General features: G+C 29.9%; 3 protein-coding genes across 3 annotated transcripts; 2 read left to right on the top strand and 1 right to left on the bottom strand.

Moving 5' to 3' along the window:
• Positions 1-608: 608 nt before the first annotated feature.
• LOC122403590 lies at positions 609-2107 on the top strand. Its single transcript, XM_043407190.1, has 3 exons — positions 609-829; positions 1711-1874; positions 1949-2107. The coding sequence occupies exons 1-3, from the start codon at positions 784-786 to the stop codon at positions 2003-2005; spliced, it is 267 nt and encodes an 88-aa protein (XP_043263125.1). The 5' UTR covers positions 609-783; the 3' UTR covers positions 2006-2107.
• Positions 2108-2396: 289 nt separating this feature from the next.
• LOC122403589 (exocyst complex component 1) lies at positions 2397-7148 on the bottom strand. The gene is made up of 12 exons (XM_043407189.1): positions 7014-7148; positions 6376-6903; positions 5960-6114; positions 5206-5433; positions 4534-4770; positions 4197-4437; positions 3913-4130; positions 3652-3842; positions 3181-3548; positions 2969-3114; positions 2697-2891; positions 2397-2623 (listed from the first exon to the last, which is right to left on the bottom strand). Exons 2-12 carry the CDS (start codon positions 6821-6823, stop codon positions 2471-2473), a joined length of 2580 nt encoding a protein of 859 aa, XP_043263124.1. The 5' UTR covers positions 6824-6903; positions 7014-7148; the 3' UTR covers positions 2397-2470.
• A 2718-nt stretch (positions 7149-9866) lies between these two features.
• Positions 9867-17489, top strand: LOC122403597 (HIG1 domain family member 1A, mitochondrial-like). Its single transcript, XM_043407205.1, has 3 exons — positions 9867-10104; positions 16811-16950; positions 17220-17489. Exons 2-3 carry the CDS (start codon positions 16818-16820, stop codon positions 17405-17407), a joined length of 321 nt encoding a protein of 106 aa, XP_043263140.1. The 5' UTR covers positions 9867-10104; positions 16811-16817; the 3' UTR covers positions 17408-17489.
• The last annotated feature ends 219 nt before the right edge of the window (positions 17490-17708 follow it).

Genomic DNA, 17708 nt, shown 5'->3' on the forward strand with positions numbered 1-17708 from the left:
GACATGTTGAATGAGAACCACTATCATGCGCACGCAGCTGCATGCAATTTGCCATTCTACAGGCGGAATTTTAAACGTTAATAACTTTTTTAAAAAGTCTCAATCAACAAATTGGCATTCTTAATTTTCGTCTTATTTTGATCTCCAGAATCTACCATTACAATTTTTCCCAGAGGTGGCCGAACACCCTGTATAAAAAATATAACCAATGATTAAAATCGCCATAGTGTACGAATGTCTATACTCTATGAAACAATTATAATGAGAATAGCTACTTTTTAACTCGCTTTCTCTTCATGTTTAATAAATTATCCTAAATTGTTTATTCACACGAGAAAAATATATTTTATATTTTTAATCCAGAAACATATGTTCCCACCTTGACAAAAAAGGTACCAAATTCAAAACTGAATATATTAAAACTTGAGTTATTCGTCAAAAATAGCTTGACATACTCAAAGTTTTACTCAAATACCTAATTAAGTATTTTCTTTTGATAAAAGTCAAATTTCGAGTATTTAGACAGTTTTATAGTTACTATATTTGTTTATTTTATCTACGTGTTTGTTAAAGCCTTTCTTTACAAATGAGCTATCGACGTATTCATCAGACATGCGCCGTGGTGGTTGGAGAATCTTCAATGAAGTTTACACTTTTACAGTATTGGCAGATTAACCTGAACCCTGAACCTGAACGCACGTTCGAGAGTCGAGACATTTTATCGTCTGCTTCGGTTGCTGAGAATTTGCATTTTATTGAAATTAAGAAGTTTCATATTAAAAAATGTTCCGTCATCTTTTAAGGCCAGTACTTCAAACTACGCGAAGTGGTAAGCCAAGAAATATTACAGCATTTTCCTATTATAATTCTGAAAATATTTTTCATTAAGGTGTTCTTACGTAATATCGGTTTCCGTTACTTTTGTCATTGTTCGAAAATGTTTGAAAACGATTATAAATCGCGATTTATACATATATATTTTTAAATTAGTAGAATGCTTGTACTATTTTTTACTAAAATAAATTTGAAACCCATTTTGAGTTACTTTCAACTTGTAATCATAATGTGCTCTACCTTCTGTAACATTTTTATTTGTAGTAATAACTGAAATGTTTAACAAATGTATGACATAAAAGAGGGTTTTTTAAACAAAATTTTTGACGAGATATTTTTGATTTTAGTGTTAGTAAATTCGCGTAAAACAATGTGTTTTTATATTAATTTAAATCAAAAGCTTCGTTCACTTTTTAATGTAATAAATTTTGTTGCAATTATTTTATTAATATTCTCTATTATTTTTTAACTGCTTAGTGAATAGCGATAAAAAAAATATATAGTGTACATATTCACGTGTTTGTGCTTGATGTGCTTCTACACACTTGATACACAATATTTATTTCCTTTGCATGACATTTTCAAATTATCTTGTGGCATATGTTACTGTTCATCATCGTGTTCATTTATATTTTCTAAAATTTTGCTAGATAAACTAATTACGGAATATACTTTTGCTAAACTTTTGATATTCTTTGCTGTAGTTCTATTGGATACTGATTCATCGAGTTTCTGCCAATATTGTATTGTTTTCTTAAGCAATAAGACATTAGTCGACTGATGACGGACAATCTACAAACTGGGTCAATGATACCCATCATTCGCAATTTGAGAGTTAATTGACACAAATTAATAATTTATAATATATGATTAAAGGTACACGTTCTTCATCTCACATTCCCCATGATGTCAGGCCACCAACTATGGATGAAGTAATTGTTCCAAGTGGTTCATGGCAAGAACATTACAATAAAGCTCAAACCAGATATAATTTACAGCTAGTATCGGGTGTTGCTCTACTTGTTGTTACTATCGTAATTGTATGTACCAATACAGCATAAATTTCTTTTTTAAATTTTATTATATCATTAATTTTTAACATTTTAATTTTCAGGGCAGAATCAATGGAACCCTTTGGCTTAATTTTGCTCCGCCAACTCCAAAACAGTAAATTATATCATTAATTAATTAGGTACTCAAAATGTAGCATATAATAAGTATTATAAGTTGTAATATTCCACTTGAACGAATAATACAGCACTTTTGTTCGTGATGACTGTTTTTTATGTTATTTTTAATATATTTACACACTCTCACAAAGTAAGAGTAGAAAAATTAATATTTATTTAAAAGGTACATTTTGTTTTTGATACCTGTGCCTTTGTTTATATTACAAAATCTATCTGAATCTTTAATAACATCGTCAAATACCATCAAGCTATGTTTCATTAAATAAATAATTCTGTTATCAACCTATTTTATAAGTTAATATAAAGTTAAACGATTTTTGTGAAAATTAAATATTTACATTCTATTCTTTTTAGAAAATTATATTACTTTATTGTTCTATTATTTCATCTAAATACTAAAATTTATTACGGTGTTTTATTTATTTTACAATTGGGTAGTAGACTTCTTAATGGGACCTGGCTATTTCTGAGAAAAATTCTAAAATGTCTTGTATAGTAAACTCAAGTGTTACCATACTATCTGGATAACATCTTTGAATCAGTTCCTCTATATATATATACTGCGCAATGAATTCACCTTGCATTTCACGCCAAACAACCTGCAATTAACAAATTCATAGTATATAATAATACAATATTAAATTAGTTGTAGCAAATTTTCTTTCTACTTACTTGTAATAAATTTTCTTCTTCGCATAAATGTTTCTCAACTTTTCTATACAGATTTTCTAAACCCTTTTTAACTTCTCGGGCTGGGTATTCTTTTACAACGCGTCTAAGTTCTTGTTTACTAAAAGCCATTTGATAACTGACTTCGGATTCTTTAACTCCAGCGCCGACTTTGGCTTGTACGCCTTCAAAGAATAGCTGCAATGAGAGTTAACTATTACAAACGAAGTCGGGAAAAAATTGTAAAAATAATTTAAGGAATTTAAGCAACAGACATTAAGTTTTTCTAGAGGTCTTCCAAAGTATTGTGTAACGTACGCACGTAGAGCATCTTGATATTTTTGTTTAGCTTCCTTACGTTCATGATCAAGCACAGATATTTTTAATTGTGATAAAAGATCGTATAAATGATGAAAATTTTCTATAACACAACATAATTGTTACATGATTAATATAATGAGATAAAAAAAATTAATAAATATCTTACCCATTTTCACAACTTCTTGCGGGGTTTTATGGTGTTCTCTACTGTGGATGACGATAGCTTCAAACATTGTACTCACTACTTTAGTATACCACTTCTCAAGATCAACTTTTCTATCCGAGTTTCTGAAAATTTTTTCTGCTATTCTTGCAAATGGTTCAAAATTTTCAACATATGGCAATATACCACATTTATTTCTACGATTCACTTTTGTATCGCATAAAATTGACTGCAACTGTGTTTGCATGAATTTATCGAATGCTCTCTTAACTTGAATTAAAGCAGAAGCAAATGTCATGGACAAAAAGGAACCAGTGTCTTGGGCTGACATAACATGTTGCGATAAACGCACTAAGACATACATACACCAACTGTAAATTTGATATCAAATAATTGTTATATAATAATAGAATTATTAAATAAAATTAAAGAAAAGCTAATTTTAAATATAAAAATGTTGTCAAATAAACTTACAAACTATCAATTTTGTCTAGAAAAGCAATAAAATTATTCAATTCAGTTTCCAATGATGGAAATATAGCTGCCATCGTCGCACGCACCTCTTCATTTACTTGTCTTTCTAACTTTTTACTTGCTGTAGAGGTTACTGATCCAGGACTTGCAGCTCCATTACTGACATTATCTGTTTCTTCTATTTCACTACTCTAACACATTCAGAAAAATATTTAGTTTTTAAATGACGCAATAAATCTTGTACCAGTATAATTTACGTACTTTCGACGGAGAAAGGACAGAATCCAATTGTAGAAATGAAATACAAAAGGCTTGCTCTGCAAGACAAACTGGTTGCATTTGTGAAAGCATACAGTCGAGAACTGAATCCAAAAGATTTCCATCCCCTACAGGTGCCCATATATCGCCACTCAATAGACAAATAGGTGCTGGATTTAGTAATTCTTCTGCTTTCTGTCCGCTAGATCTTGATGTATTAGCTTAAAAAATGTTGCTTTATTAGAAAATAAAATGCATCGTTATAAATACGAAATGTTTTATTATACCTTGGAGACGTTTGCAAATAAGTTTATTTTTTGCTTCCTCAAAAAATCGTTTTAAATCCCTTTTATATAATTTGCTCATTGTATCTGTATAAACTTTGGTTAATTGTATAAAAGCCTTATTATCTAGTGCTCTTAGTAATTGCATTAACTCTGTGTATGGTTCAAGTTCATGATGAACTGCTTGATGCGTTGGGAGAATTAAATCTGCCATAGACATTGACATGTCTCCAACATCATTACCCTGTAAAATCGACAATTTATTACACATCTTTTTGTTTCTAACAATAATATACTTCTTTTCTTTACTAAGATATATTACTCATGTTAACACACGTACCAAGTGTATAAAAAGGTTATTTAAATGCCTAGCCACAATTACAGAAAATTTTGCTCTGAGCTTATCCAGTCGTCTTTTTTGTTCAGTCACTGCGCTCAACTTATCGAGCCCTGGTGGCAAAGGAGCTGTTGTTGCTTTTAAAAGAGCAGCACCTGCTTGGCTAAGTCCTTCCTTCTCTCCTGGAAGCTCGGCTTCGCTCAAAATACGTTGATGAACTAGCGAAACATCTAACTGTGACTTTTAAAACAAAAATTAAAACTTTGCATAAATAAAATAAAAGTTTGAATAAGTTTATTAAATAATAAAATGTAGTCATAATACACTATTAAGAACGTGCGAGTAACCTGAAATTTGAGCTTGAACAACAGCTAAGAAATCGGAAAATTGAGGCAGAACCTGATACATTTCAGGCCAAATTGCGCCAAAAGGTCTCGAAACAATCTGGCTGCTCGAGATGCATTGGGCTCCACCTGAATTCGTCTCTTCTTTGATTGTCCAAACCTAAATTTTAAGCTATCTGCACACCTTTATATATTATACTATAATTATTATACATAATAATCATTTTGTACATTTTTGTATAATTTAATCTAAATATCTTTAAAATTAAATGTTTATATAAATTTAAAAGAAGAAGGCAGAATTATAACTTCCGTGTAATAAATTACTTACAATTACTGTGTTTAACTGATCTAACAAAAATTTTGCATTATTATTGGCTGTATGGATAGCTTGATTCTTTTGACCTACGCGGGCCATAACTTCTCTAATTCTCCCAAGCGCTTCATCATATGCTGCAAGACGAGCCTCGACAATAGAAGCTTCGGTTATTGCTGCTTCTATACTATTCATCAGTTGAGTTACTCGAGCTTCCGATGCCAAAACTGATTGTACATTTTCCTGTATTTGTTAATTATTAAAAATTGATTTCAAACTGAAAGTCATCAATATCAAATCACATGTTATAAACAGAAAAATTAAATTTTAAATATTATTAGATACAAGGTGTGTCTAAAAAATAATGATATTGATTCTCTAAAAATATTTATTACTAACTTAATTATAAATTAATATTATTCCCTTTAGAAAAAATTTCCTTGAGAAACTACACCTTTTCGGATATACAATCTTTCACTCTTAAAAACAGTACTGAAAGGCTTCAACTAAAATTACATAGAGTTAGTCTGTTACTAATCTTTTAGATGCTAAAAATAAAGTAGGAACATGCATTTCAACTGGCATTGAGTTTATACAGCGTTGCTAGTTCTCAAGAAATAAATTTAGTTTTATTACTTTTTAGACACGTTTTATATGTAATTGTAAATCATAAATGATAGAATTTATTTGAAATTGTTTATAATTAATTTAGTTAGTTAATAAGACTATATGATTCGCTCCTAATAATTTTTTAAATCTATGATTTTACCCCATCAAGAATGGAGAGATCTTTGGAAAGTGTTTCCATAAATAGTTCAGCATTAGAAACAGCATATTCACAGTTTTCCATCATCTGTTTTAAATCAGCAGTCTCTTTTTCAGTAATAGGTTGGTAATCTGATGAGATTGGCGATGTAAGAAGTTCTACACATATCAAAATATTAATATAAAGTAATTACTTAAAAATGTGTAATATTAAATAACTATTTTCATTTAAACTATAAATTCATTTTTGTATAATACAATAATAATATAAGTTATAAAAATGCAATTTGAAATATAGATTAAACTTTGTTATTTGTTACTCCATGGAAGAATTATTTAAAGTACAATGAAATATCAAATTAATAAGCAAATAAATCCAAATGATATTCATATTTCTTGAAAAAGAGAATTAATATTTACCTGGTGTAAAAGTAATACTGTCGCTTTCCTTCAATGAACTTGGATCTATAAGCCATTCCTTAGGAATATTTTTAAATTGTGGTCTTTGGGCTAAACTACAAGAATAAGTATACAAATTGCTTATGAATGTTCTTCGTTCTTGAACTGTTGTCACTGACCACTTGTAGATTTTATCTATATGTAATTCTATATCCATGGAATCATTTTTAACTCCATCCACGATTTGAATATCACTCAACGACCATGACTGTTTCTTTTTAAATACATTTTTATCATTTTTCTTTACTTGATATAAGAGCAACGATGGAGGTGTATCTGTAGTTGTGCTCAAACATAGAAAACTCATTTTCTTCTTTTTATATGCCTTACTCACATAACACACGCTTAGTAATTTCTCATCGCTAGGTGTAAACACTTCTCTTTGCAGTGTATGTCGTATCGCTGCCATAATTGTAGTTTAAATTTTTATTAACTTTCTACATACAACTTGGTTGGTAATTTACTTATCGATTTATAATTTAAAAATATCTATAAAAAAGAAATTTGAGTCATTATTATAATAACTTTTATAAAATTATATAACGTTTATGTACTCTTCACATATATTCTTGTTGTCAAATATACATAAGTTCATATACCTTAATTTCAGGACCATATTTTCATATGATATTATCAACAATTATGAATCAATAACAATGTACTAATTATGTCTTTGTTAAATTCTGATAAATACAGTATTTCTCTATGACAGTTCTCTATCTCATTGATATAACACATATTACAAATATGTATATGTTTGTATATTTTAATATACGTGGGCTCTTAAAGGTACATTTTCACGTGGCAGTAAACTGTTGTGACAGTGTAGCGGGTTTTTTAACTACAGGGTGTCCCAAAGATGTTGCGGGTCCTTAAAGGGGGTGATTCGGGGGATGATTGCAAACAACTTTTTCCTTTGTGAAAATGCTCTCCGGGGTTTCGTTAACGAGATATTAACAAAAAGCACCGACCAATCAGATCGCGCGCTTTCCGCCCGAGCTCCCATGCTAGCATGGCTACGCGCCTCGTAGCAGACGTAAACTCAGGGTATCGGAAAGGTGAAACAGGAATGGTATGCATTTTCTTCTTTATAGCAACTCGAAGACTTTCTGTTTCTCTTCTCTTCGGGCCCTTTCGAACCGATACACGTGGTGTATGTTTTCTATCTCGAGGCAATGGGTACATTGGCAGTAGAAGGACAGAACGCGGGCTTTTGTGAAAGTTTTCGTTGCACTTCTGCAGGCCACGTGTTTTTTCAGCAAATGCTGGTTTCTTTTTCTCTAAATTTTGTCCTGGTGGGAGTTAACTCATAATGGAACGAGAGAAGCTATTTCGGGGTAGTGGAAGTTGCTTGAAAAAAATCCTGTCAGTCAGCTAGCAAACCCGTCGTAGAAATGTACACGGCTCAAGAGTACTATAGGATGTTCTGGGTGTACGCCCGGAACAACGGGAACGCAAGTGCTGCTGTGCGAGCATTTGCGTTAGAATTCCCTAATATTCAAACGCCAAGCGAGGATACATTTCGTCGCTTAGCGTCGAGATTGTATTCAACGGGGTCCATGATGCCGCGAGGCAGCGAGGTGGAGCAATACTTTCATTAATAACAATCGGCCCCTTTCGGGGCCACCAATTTTTAAAACGTAAGAACAATACGTTTCACGACAAAAAAATAAAGTGATCAGTGTTAGTAGCCGTGCAGTGAAGTGAATATTCGATACGTTGACCTGGACGCACCTGACATTGCGACCCTTAACTTTGGGTAGTGTCGTATACCTGGGATCAGCTGTGCACTGGGCTCGTCCATCGATGACCAGGATCGGTTCAGTGACCGGCTAAAGAATGATGTCTAGGGACATTTTGCCCGATCTGACAACACTGGTTCACTGGTCGGAAAGTAATAAAATTAACAAACGATGCATTCCCCGGTAATTCCAATATGTATACACATAATTCTGAACCTTATCTCTTGATGCCCCTACAGTTATATAACATTTCATTATTTTTGAAATAGTGTAGAGTAAAGTAATTTCAGTATTTGTTTGTGTTATTTATAAAATGATAAGGTTTGGAACTTGAATCTGAATCTCCTCGGTAAGGAAAGAGAATAGTGAGACTGAGTGAAAAAGAAATAGTGTGTCAAATAGCTATTAAGTCACAGAGTATACATGTTACTCTGTCATTCTGTGATCGAGTTTTAAAGATTAAAGTATCTACATTTTTCACTTTATCTTTATATTAATAATATCAATGAGTTCAAAAGCAGCATAAATTGAGTTCATATCTATTATTTTCGCTATCTGGAATATTCAAAGTTATTACTAGTAAAACTTGTCCGTTATGTTGACTATATTTTTGATTTTTTCAAGATTTACAAATTTTCCTTTTATTGTTATTAAAAAATGATTATACTGTGGGGGTTGGAGAATCTACCGATTCTAGAGTATATTTATATAATTACATATAGGCTAATGATAAGAGACTCAATTACCGTAACCGCCCCTGTTACCAAACAGATAATTAATTATGTAAAAATTAAGAAAAAAACATGTAAGTTGAGTATAAAAATTTTTGAAATAAAATTTAAGTTTTTTACGATTTTTAAAATTTGTTTACTTATGTTGTAGAAAGTGCTAAGGAAAAACGACTCATTGGCATAATACAAATTATGAAAATAAAAACTCCTGTGTTTCTAGTCTAAAATAAAAATGTTGCTAAAAATTCAAACAAATCCGACAATTGGTTCTAATTTTTTAAAAATTATTATATTACTAGTTTCCATTAAATAGAGCGCATGTGACTATCACAGTCATCGAATGACTAACATGTAACGAGTCACGTGCCAACGACATAACCTGTAATCGCTTTAATCTATTCGGCAGTGTTTCTAAAAAAAATTGTTTTTCTCTAAGAAATTATAGCTTGAAATTATATTTGCAAATAGACCTTCCACAATTTGAAATTTGACAAAAAGTTGAAAATGAGTAAAAAACAAAAACAGCTATTGCATTGATTATACAATATATGTACATAGTATTACATGGTTGCTTAGAGTGAAAGAGTCTAACGTTATTTCAAAAGATAGTAAGCGACGTTTACGGGCAATTCGATGGTGCAAAAGCAAGAAAGAAGACGAATGTAACACTGGTTTTCTCGACTTTGTTAAAACTGTTCGAAATCGCGCTAATTTTAAACAGCTTCGGGGAACCGAGAAAAAAAACGAATCTAAGTCTTTCTTTTTTGATTTTTCGAAACTGCCCGAATTCGTATATATGTACTTGTGCGTAATGTTTAATGCGAAGTCAATAATTTCGATCAATACACGGTTGTAATCAGACCATTCTGGTTTATATAGTTGTTTAACGCATAGTTAGGCGCGCATGTGTGAAAATTCTGTCAAACTTGACAACTGTACTAATAATTTCCCCTCTATATACATATAAAAATGATATATTAAATATAAAAACTATATTGGGAGAAATTCAGCTATTTGCGAATCAAGAAAACCGTTAGGAGCAGCACTGTATTGCTTAGTCAAGATAGAGTTGTGGAGTAGTAGTAATCAAAAAGTGTGCGTAGGACGGTATTCAGTTGTTTCACGTCAGTCGTAGAGAAGGATTACGAGTATATGGTATTCTTCGATTTGTATTAATAAAACAGTAGTGAATTTTGTATATTGTTTAGAAAACAAAGGTAAACAATTATTAACTTTCATTTATAATTTTAATTATTCAGCAATATCATGTAACAGTGGTGTAGTGCAGGATTCAAAGATAATGTTTCATTCCAAGTGATTTTATCGATTTAAAATACTAAGTGTGTGATCTAAGAATTTACATAAAATTGCCAATGTGTTAATATGATATAGTATAACTAATTTTAATGTTTAAACAGTAATATTTTATTGATATAAACTATAAATACCTATCTCATAACATGAAGCAATGTCTTCTTGAGTATATTTAAACAGTTCTCAATGTCATTATTCTACGTTGAAATTGCGAGTATCGTTAAAAATCAATAGAGATACAAGGCATAGAAATTATGAGATTGAAATATATATACTTTTAACAACTTTTATTTGAATATATATGTAATTCACAGTGGCGCAATAATAATATGATAAAAACATTTTAATTGTATTTCATTAAAAAGTACTAATTAATGAAAATGATGAAATATCTGTGATGTAACAAACACGTGCAAGGTTAATCATCAATATATAAATAGTTATAGTTATATTTTATTATAAATATATTGCCCGTTTATGCTATATAGAACACAAACAGAAGTATTTAATCTTATTTTGGATATTCATCCAAATGACACCTGCGTCCGATCGAAATGAAATTCGAGATACAGGGGGAGTCGGAATTGATGTTACATATAAAACTTTAGCTTTGGAGATTAAACAGTTTCTGAGATATTAATACAGAAATGTTGAGAATTATATAGTGTCATTTAAATATATATGTATATACGCACACAAATATCTTCGTTATGTTCTAGCCTTTGCGTCGTCGTTGATTACGTATACAATGTTTCAGTGGCGGTATGATTTTTGAGTCTACTAGTGAATAAATCTATAAGGTGTTTAAGGAAAGGGGGCTCTTTTTACGTTAAATTTTTATTTTATTGGCCGAAGAATGTTTGCAATATACCATTCTAATCCAGCCTAAATACTTATAGCGCACGAAATAAAAAATAGTCAAACCTAACCTAGTATCACGGAAACTATTAAAATTCCGAAATAATTTTATGTATACTATTTAAACCCGCTTCTCACTAAACCTAAATTTCATATCAATCGACCGCAGATATCATTCGAAGGAAAATATTTTATTTTATACTACATACTGAATATGAAGGCTACATACATGAAAATGCCCATGGTATATAAATTGATATAGTCTAACAAATTGTAAATTGAAATTTTAATGTTTTCAATAAATAGTAACAGTGCAAATTTATACAATCTGTTTATTAAAAATTAAAGTATTATTATTACTATAGCGTGTATTGGAATTTTTATTATATTATTTTTATTATTTGTTACTTTACATTGTGTCAAGATTATCGAACATTTAAATGTCAAAGAATCTGATTTTTTTTAGTAAGTAGCAAGAAACATGTTTGATGACTAATATTTTAAATGCTGTTATTTTACAGCATATGTTATTGGTAATTTTATATCAAATTTCAATGAGAATTCTTTGCATGATAATGTTTTTTTAATGTTTTAAATGAAATAATATGTACAACGCAATAATCCACAATTTTTAATTGATTTCTTCCTTGTACAAGGAAAGAATCAAGATTGTCTCACATAGATTTCAAATAAAATCGAAGACCATAATTGTGATAACAGAGCAAAATATAGACGATCACATTTAAAAACAATGTATTGTTTCAGCAAAAGCAATTGTGGTATAGTTGCATATCGTCTGTATATTAGCTTCTCAATAAAATTTAAATAATACTTGAGTAAATTATTTTTATTTTATTAACTGTTAGTAATATCTTTTTTAAAAAAAGCAGGTGGTCATTTACACCTAAAATGACTGTTATGGTCTTCATAGGTAGAAATCTAATATAATATAATAGAATCGAACTCTATTGAAATCAGTGTGAGATAGTCTTGACCCTTTTCTTATTGGTCATGAGTCATTAAATCTTTCAACCAACAACTTTCCATTAATAATTACATATATCTAAAAACAAAGTAGAACATAAAGTGTGCATTAGGAGAAACAATATTAAATCTTATAGGGCACTTTTTGGACTTAGGAAAGTGCAATGATTTCAGTGAAAAAATTGAATTAAAAAGAATAAAATAATACTACGTCTAACTTACGAATATCTTTGCAAACAAATTTAAAGTTTATAATTTATGTGCTTGCCTAAGTGTAAGGTACTTCAGATGCATTACAGTGAAAAAGCAATAACATTCAAAATATTAATTGTCACACACTTTTCACTAAATATAAAGTTATATAGACCTTTGTTGCTAATTAACAAGCTATAAACTTTGGATCTATTTTTAAAAGTGTTTTTATCTAATTATTTGGTTAGACATAGGCTCATTCAAATAGTTTGCATACTCAAATATATATCATACTCTAAATTGTTACATACAATAGGTCCAGAATGCCTTATAAAACTTAATTTTATATTGTTCTCTACAGATTGTAGGTGAAATGTGTCATTGTTATAATGTAATACAATCTTTGTATCATTTGCATAGATTTTAACAAAATACTAGATATAGAGTACAGCATAATTAATAATAAAATCGAAAATGAAATGATTTTTCACAAAAAATAAATCAATAATACAAAATAAAGTTTTTTCAAATAACGTTTTATTTTCAGAAAAAATAACTTCGAAAATTTATTGATTAGACATGTAATTGATTCAGAATTAATGCAGAAAATCTCATTTTAAATCATATCTTGTTTATTTGTTTTACATATGTTTATGGTAGGTTTATATACAATATATGTATATGGGTAACTTACATCATTTTTAAGATTTCTTAACACGTTGACGGCTACGTGATCCACATCACGTGTGACTCTTCACAAAAACCTCGTCATTCGTTTGTAGGTAATAGTTCTACTTATTAAATTAAAAATGATTTTACTAAGAATTTATAAGAATATTAAATAAAAATAATATACGAGAGTTATTAAAAATAAAATTTTTTGACGTAATGATATTTGAAAAGATATTTTTAGAAACTCTGATTATTCTCTTTGATTTTTTTCCTGTTATAGGAAAGCATGCCCATTCGATTTTTGGTGAAATATAAAATCGAGAGCTGTTTACGTTTTCTTGAAACGATTTTGGTATTTAAGTATTAGATATTTCTGTAATCTTCAGTATAAACTATTAATTGAATTGAACTGCATAAATTAAGAGAAATATGATGGAGTTGCATTATGATGAAATATATTTTTTCTAATAGTTAAAGATATGTCTAACTAAACGTGTTATTCATCGCGTAAAATGTTTAGATATGATATTCTTTTTAAGTTGTGCGGAAGAAAATGAGGTTCTATTATTTTATTTTTGATTATTCCTGAGAAAATGTTCGCATTCTATTTCTATTAAAACTAAGTTTCTACAATAGAAGAATTTCTATGATCTTATCATTATATTGTGCACATTGTGCGCATTAAAATATTTCGATCACTAAGATGTTGGGGTAACCAATGACGAATAGTCCTTACTTTCTTTATACTTTCAAAATCCTGTTCTCATTTAGAATTCGTCGAACTGTTATTTTATTGACGTCATACTATAAAAAAAGTTTCTCGTACTACTTTGAGGTTCATTAACCCATGCTTTGTGTATACATAGTCCACCTTTTAAAAATATTCATAGAAAATTTTCTTAGAAAATGAATTAGTACTGTACATGTACAGTGGCGAATATACATATGTATGTATACTTACGAACATGTGAATAATTACATTTTCATTGTCTCTATTATGTCTTACAAACTTTCTGTAATTTAGTTCATTTTATTTTTTAAATATTTCATGTATATACTACTATTTCTTTCTGTATTACTAATATAATTATGTTGTTATAAAGTATTATAAGTTCATGTTTACAACATTTGTTCTGAATTTTTTGGTCTCGCAATCGGTTCTTATTTGCTTATCCGCGTGTTTAGACAGTGTATATATTAGAAAAAATTAAAATGTTAACCACGAGTTTGGGTAAAGATATAATACCAGAGCAAAAATGCCAATTACAGCTTTTTAAAACCCAAAGACTGACGTATTCAAATATTAGTTAGAAATTTTGACCCTCAACGCGAGGACTTAATTTTAGAGGTTAAAAGAAGAAAAAATGTTATATGAAGTTTGCGAACTAATGTTTTGTTACAAAAATATAATCAAGAATAGATACTTAGTGATTTATTTTGAATTTCAGTATTTCAGTCATTTCTTTTAAACTTTTGGGGTTACATTTTTATTTCAATAGTAACAGATAAAAAATTATTCGTTATTCGAAATTTTTATTTAATATTATATGTATGCATGTTTTCTTAATTTTTGTGCACCGGTGATCATTGGAATCGTTGCGAAGTCACAGAACTCTAACGCCACCGTTAGCACTAGCGATGTTGCAACAACTTCAATGATTATCAGTATAATTATTTTCATATTGAGGTAATCTAATGTGTAGAAAAATACGAAATTGAGTTTTATCTTAAACTATAGTGTTTTAGTCAGATTAACGGATCTGTGATTAAAACATTAAAATTAAAATTAAACCTATTGAAAAAGCCAACTATTTTTGCAGTGATAAAATTTTGTATGCCTTATGACTCGAGGCACATTATTTCATTATTTGATTAAGTTAAAATTTTGCAGGGACTACTCTTTTATTAATTAAAAACATTATAGGGAATAAGCAAAATATATTACGAGATAATAAATGAAAAACCACCCTAATATACGGGGTCGTTCCTGTGTTATTGGCCGCTCAGGTGCAAAAACAATATCGTCGTCTTCATTAGTATGTCAAAGAAACTATCGCCCTTCCACGAGAAGAAGGCATAGCGTGTTTATATCCCTACTCTTACTACAATCCGCTGATTGGCTGTCACCGATCTTCGTTACCGTTTTCGACCAATATCTGTGAGTCAGCAGACTGCAACAGGAGTGGGGATTGTAAACACACTGTGCCTTCTTCTCGTGGAAGAATGGTACTTACTTCATTAGAAATTACTCTTGAGATACTTCTGTCAGGTCTTCTCGGGCAACCAAGTCTTTGGCTCGTTACCCTTTTTATGTTGTTTAAAACTTTTAACTAATTTAACGGTTAACTAATAATTAGAACAGACACTTTATTAACAAGAAAGAATATTCAACGAAAACGGATGTCTTTTGCAGGAATTCTTTTAACTTTTCTAACGGACGTTCCTTCCATCCGGTTCTCCTCTTTTTTTTTTTAAACGTTTCGGTATTCAGACAACCAACTCGGCTACTTTCAAAGGCCAAATTTAGGTATCAATTAGGAAAAACATAATTTTATTCATTCAATGTGAAGTAACATGAATATCGGTAATAAAAACTTTCTAATGATTAATGACAAATATAATATTATTTAATTAAGAATTTGATATCCATATAAATTACAATTCAACTGATGTAATACCAGAGATGGATACCAATTAATTTCTTGCTAACGATACGTTTGCAGGCGATTAGAAAAGCAGATGCATTCCTTTCAGGATCATCATACAGGGTGTTCGGCTACCCCTGGGAAAAATTTTAATGGGAGATTCTAGAGGCCAAACTAAGACGAAAATCAAGAATACCAATTTGTTGATGGAGGCTTTGTTAAAAAGTTATTAACAATTAAATTCAAAAATTTCAAATCATTCTGGAAAAATTATTTTCGGTTGTGGGGATCAATTACAATCATTTTTGGTGAATAGACATACCCCCGAAATCTTGCGCATTTTCGAGAAAAAAATTCAGTACAGGCGGAACTTCAAACGTTAATAACTTTTTAACAAAGCCTCCATCAACAAATTGGTATTATTGATTTTCGTCTTATTTTTGCCTCTAGAATCTCCCATTCAAATTTTTCCCAGGGGTGGTCGGACACCCTGTATACAATGTATCGATAACGACCGGCGTCAAATTACGCTCGACACGCTCGATATTCGAAGCCACTTGGCTTCTAAGAATTGGTGGGGATAACCGCGATCACTTATCTGGGCAAAAATCCGGTCCCTTATGTGGGCACTACTGTATAAAGATAGTTTACTCGTATACACGAAGAGCGCTGCAAAGATTACATATAAAATTAATTCAATTAAATACTGTTTTCCTAAAAGGTGAATTATCATTCAAAAAATTTTGATTATTATTCTTATTAGTCAAAATTTTTCATATAATAAAAAATCTGCGGCTGCGGCTGCATTCCCGTCAGGGTAGTCGATAACTGATGGTACAATCGGACATAGGGATTAGTTGCGCATGAAAAAATGTTAAAAATACACAATATTTTTATATATAAGGCTTGGTTTTTGAAACAATTATTTACAACAAAATCCGTTATCTAGAGACATAGGTAATCGAATTGTCGTGAATTCGGTAAAGATTTAAAGCTGATTTTCTCGAAAAACAAACCTTGTATGGGAAAATATTATTCCATATTTTCAATTTATTTTTTCATGTATAATTAGCTCCTGCCCAGTTGTATCACTTATTGATCACTTTCTCTTTCTTCTCACTCTCTCTTCGCATGCACATCTGTGATATTTTCACAATATTAAGTAAAACCATGTTTAAATAATTAAAACATTTATGTGCCATTCTATTTAAAGAAATAACAAAAATTCTTATTCTAATTACATAATGAAACTATATAGGTAAACAATGGACAGCACATGGCAAAATGCTAAAGAAGTAGAGATTCCAAATGAGGCTCTTAAACAAACATTGGAAAATGAGCAATCATTACAAGATAGAATGTATGGGTTTGCAAAACGATCGCCTTTCCTTATAGCAGGTACGTGTTTATTAGATGTACATAATAATGAGTAATTTTTGCTGTTTTTAGATCTTTCTATACCATTCATAATTTAATAATTTATAAATACAAGTATATTGAAATTTTGCTTGCAAGAAAACAATTAAATATCAAGTGGAGAATATTATCTTTCTAAGAATGTAAATAACATTGACATGAATTCAATATCACATTGTAATTACAGTCACATTAGATTCTCTCAAAATTATAAATATTTAAGGCACTTATGAATAATATTTCTTTTGTAGGTATGTTAGGTTTTGCCATTGTAGGTGGAATAGGTGCCTATAAATGGAAAACGAGAAAAATAATACCTTCATTGTTTCTTGTACAACTCAGAGTTGCAGCCCAAGGTACAGTAATAGGATGTTTAACAATGGGAATGATTTATCAAATGTATTTACAACATTCAAAACCAAAACCTGATGATAAATGATGATATTCATCAGTATTTTAGTATTTAATTATATTACTTTGTAACAAAATAAATAGAAAGTAGGAAAATTCTAATTTAAAAATATTTAAATGTGTAATTTATTTTGTTATACAAATTACCTCAGTTATCATGGTTCTCAAATTTGAAAAATTGTGTAATTACAAATTCTATAATAGAGAAGTACAATAAATGATATCGTTTAATTTTATGTAATATTTTCGTATTTTCTGAAATGTATTATATATTTTATTAAAGAATCTCTTGACTTGTGTTATACTTTATTATCCCTATATGTTTTAAC

The sequence above is a fragment of the Colletes gigas genome, unplaced genomic scaffold, assembly GCF_013123115.1.
Source record: "Colletes gigas isolate AHSC1104 unplaced genomic scaffold, ASM1312311v1 Colletes_gigas_Sc00063, whole genome shotgun sequence".
In the NCBI taxonomy this organism is placed as follows: domain Eukaryota; kingdom Metazoa; phylum Arthropoda; class Insecta; order Hymenoptera; family Colletidae; genus Colletes; species Colletes gigas.

Excerpts from the sequence above, each read along its gene's own strand:
- LOC122403590 (XM_043407190.1), top strand. The coding sequence starts at position 784 with ATGTTCCGTCATCTTTTAAGGCCAGTACTTCAAACTACGCGAAGTG. Across the intron at positions 830-1,710 it reads ACTTCAAACTACGCGAAGTG|GTACACGTTCTTCATCTCAC; the intron begins GTAAGCCAAGAA and ends ATATGATTAAAG. Across the intron at positions 1,875-1,948 it reads TTGTTGTTACTATCGTAATT|GGCAGAATCAATGGAACCCT; the intron begins GTATGTACCAAT and ends TTTAATTTTCAG.
- LOC122403589 (XM_043407189.1), bottom strand. The coding sequence starts at position 6,823 with ATGGCAGCGATACGACATACACTGCAAAGAGAAGTGTTTACACCTAGC. Across the intron at positions 4,771-5,205 it reads ATCAGTTAAACACAGTAATT|TCACAGTTAGATGTTTCGCT; the intron begins GTAAGTAATTTA and ends TTGTTTTAAAAG. Across the intron at positions 3,115-3,180 it reads GCAAGAAGTTGTGAAAATGG|AAAATTTTCATCATTTATAC; the intron begins GTAAGATATTTA and ends GTTGTGTTATAG.
- LOC122403597 (XM_043407205.1), top strand. The coding sequence starts at position 16,818 with ATGGACAGCACATGGCAAAATGCTAAAGAAGTAGAGATTCCAAATGAG. Across the intron at positions 16,951-17,219 it reads ATCGCCTTTCCTTATAGCAG|GTATGTTAGGTTTTGCCATT; the intron begins GTACGTGTTTAT and ends TTTCTTTTGTAG.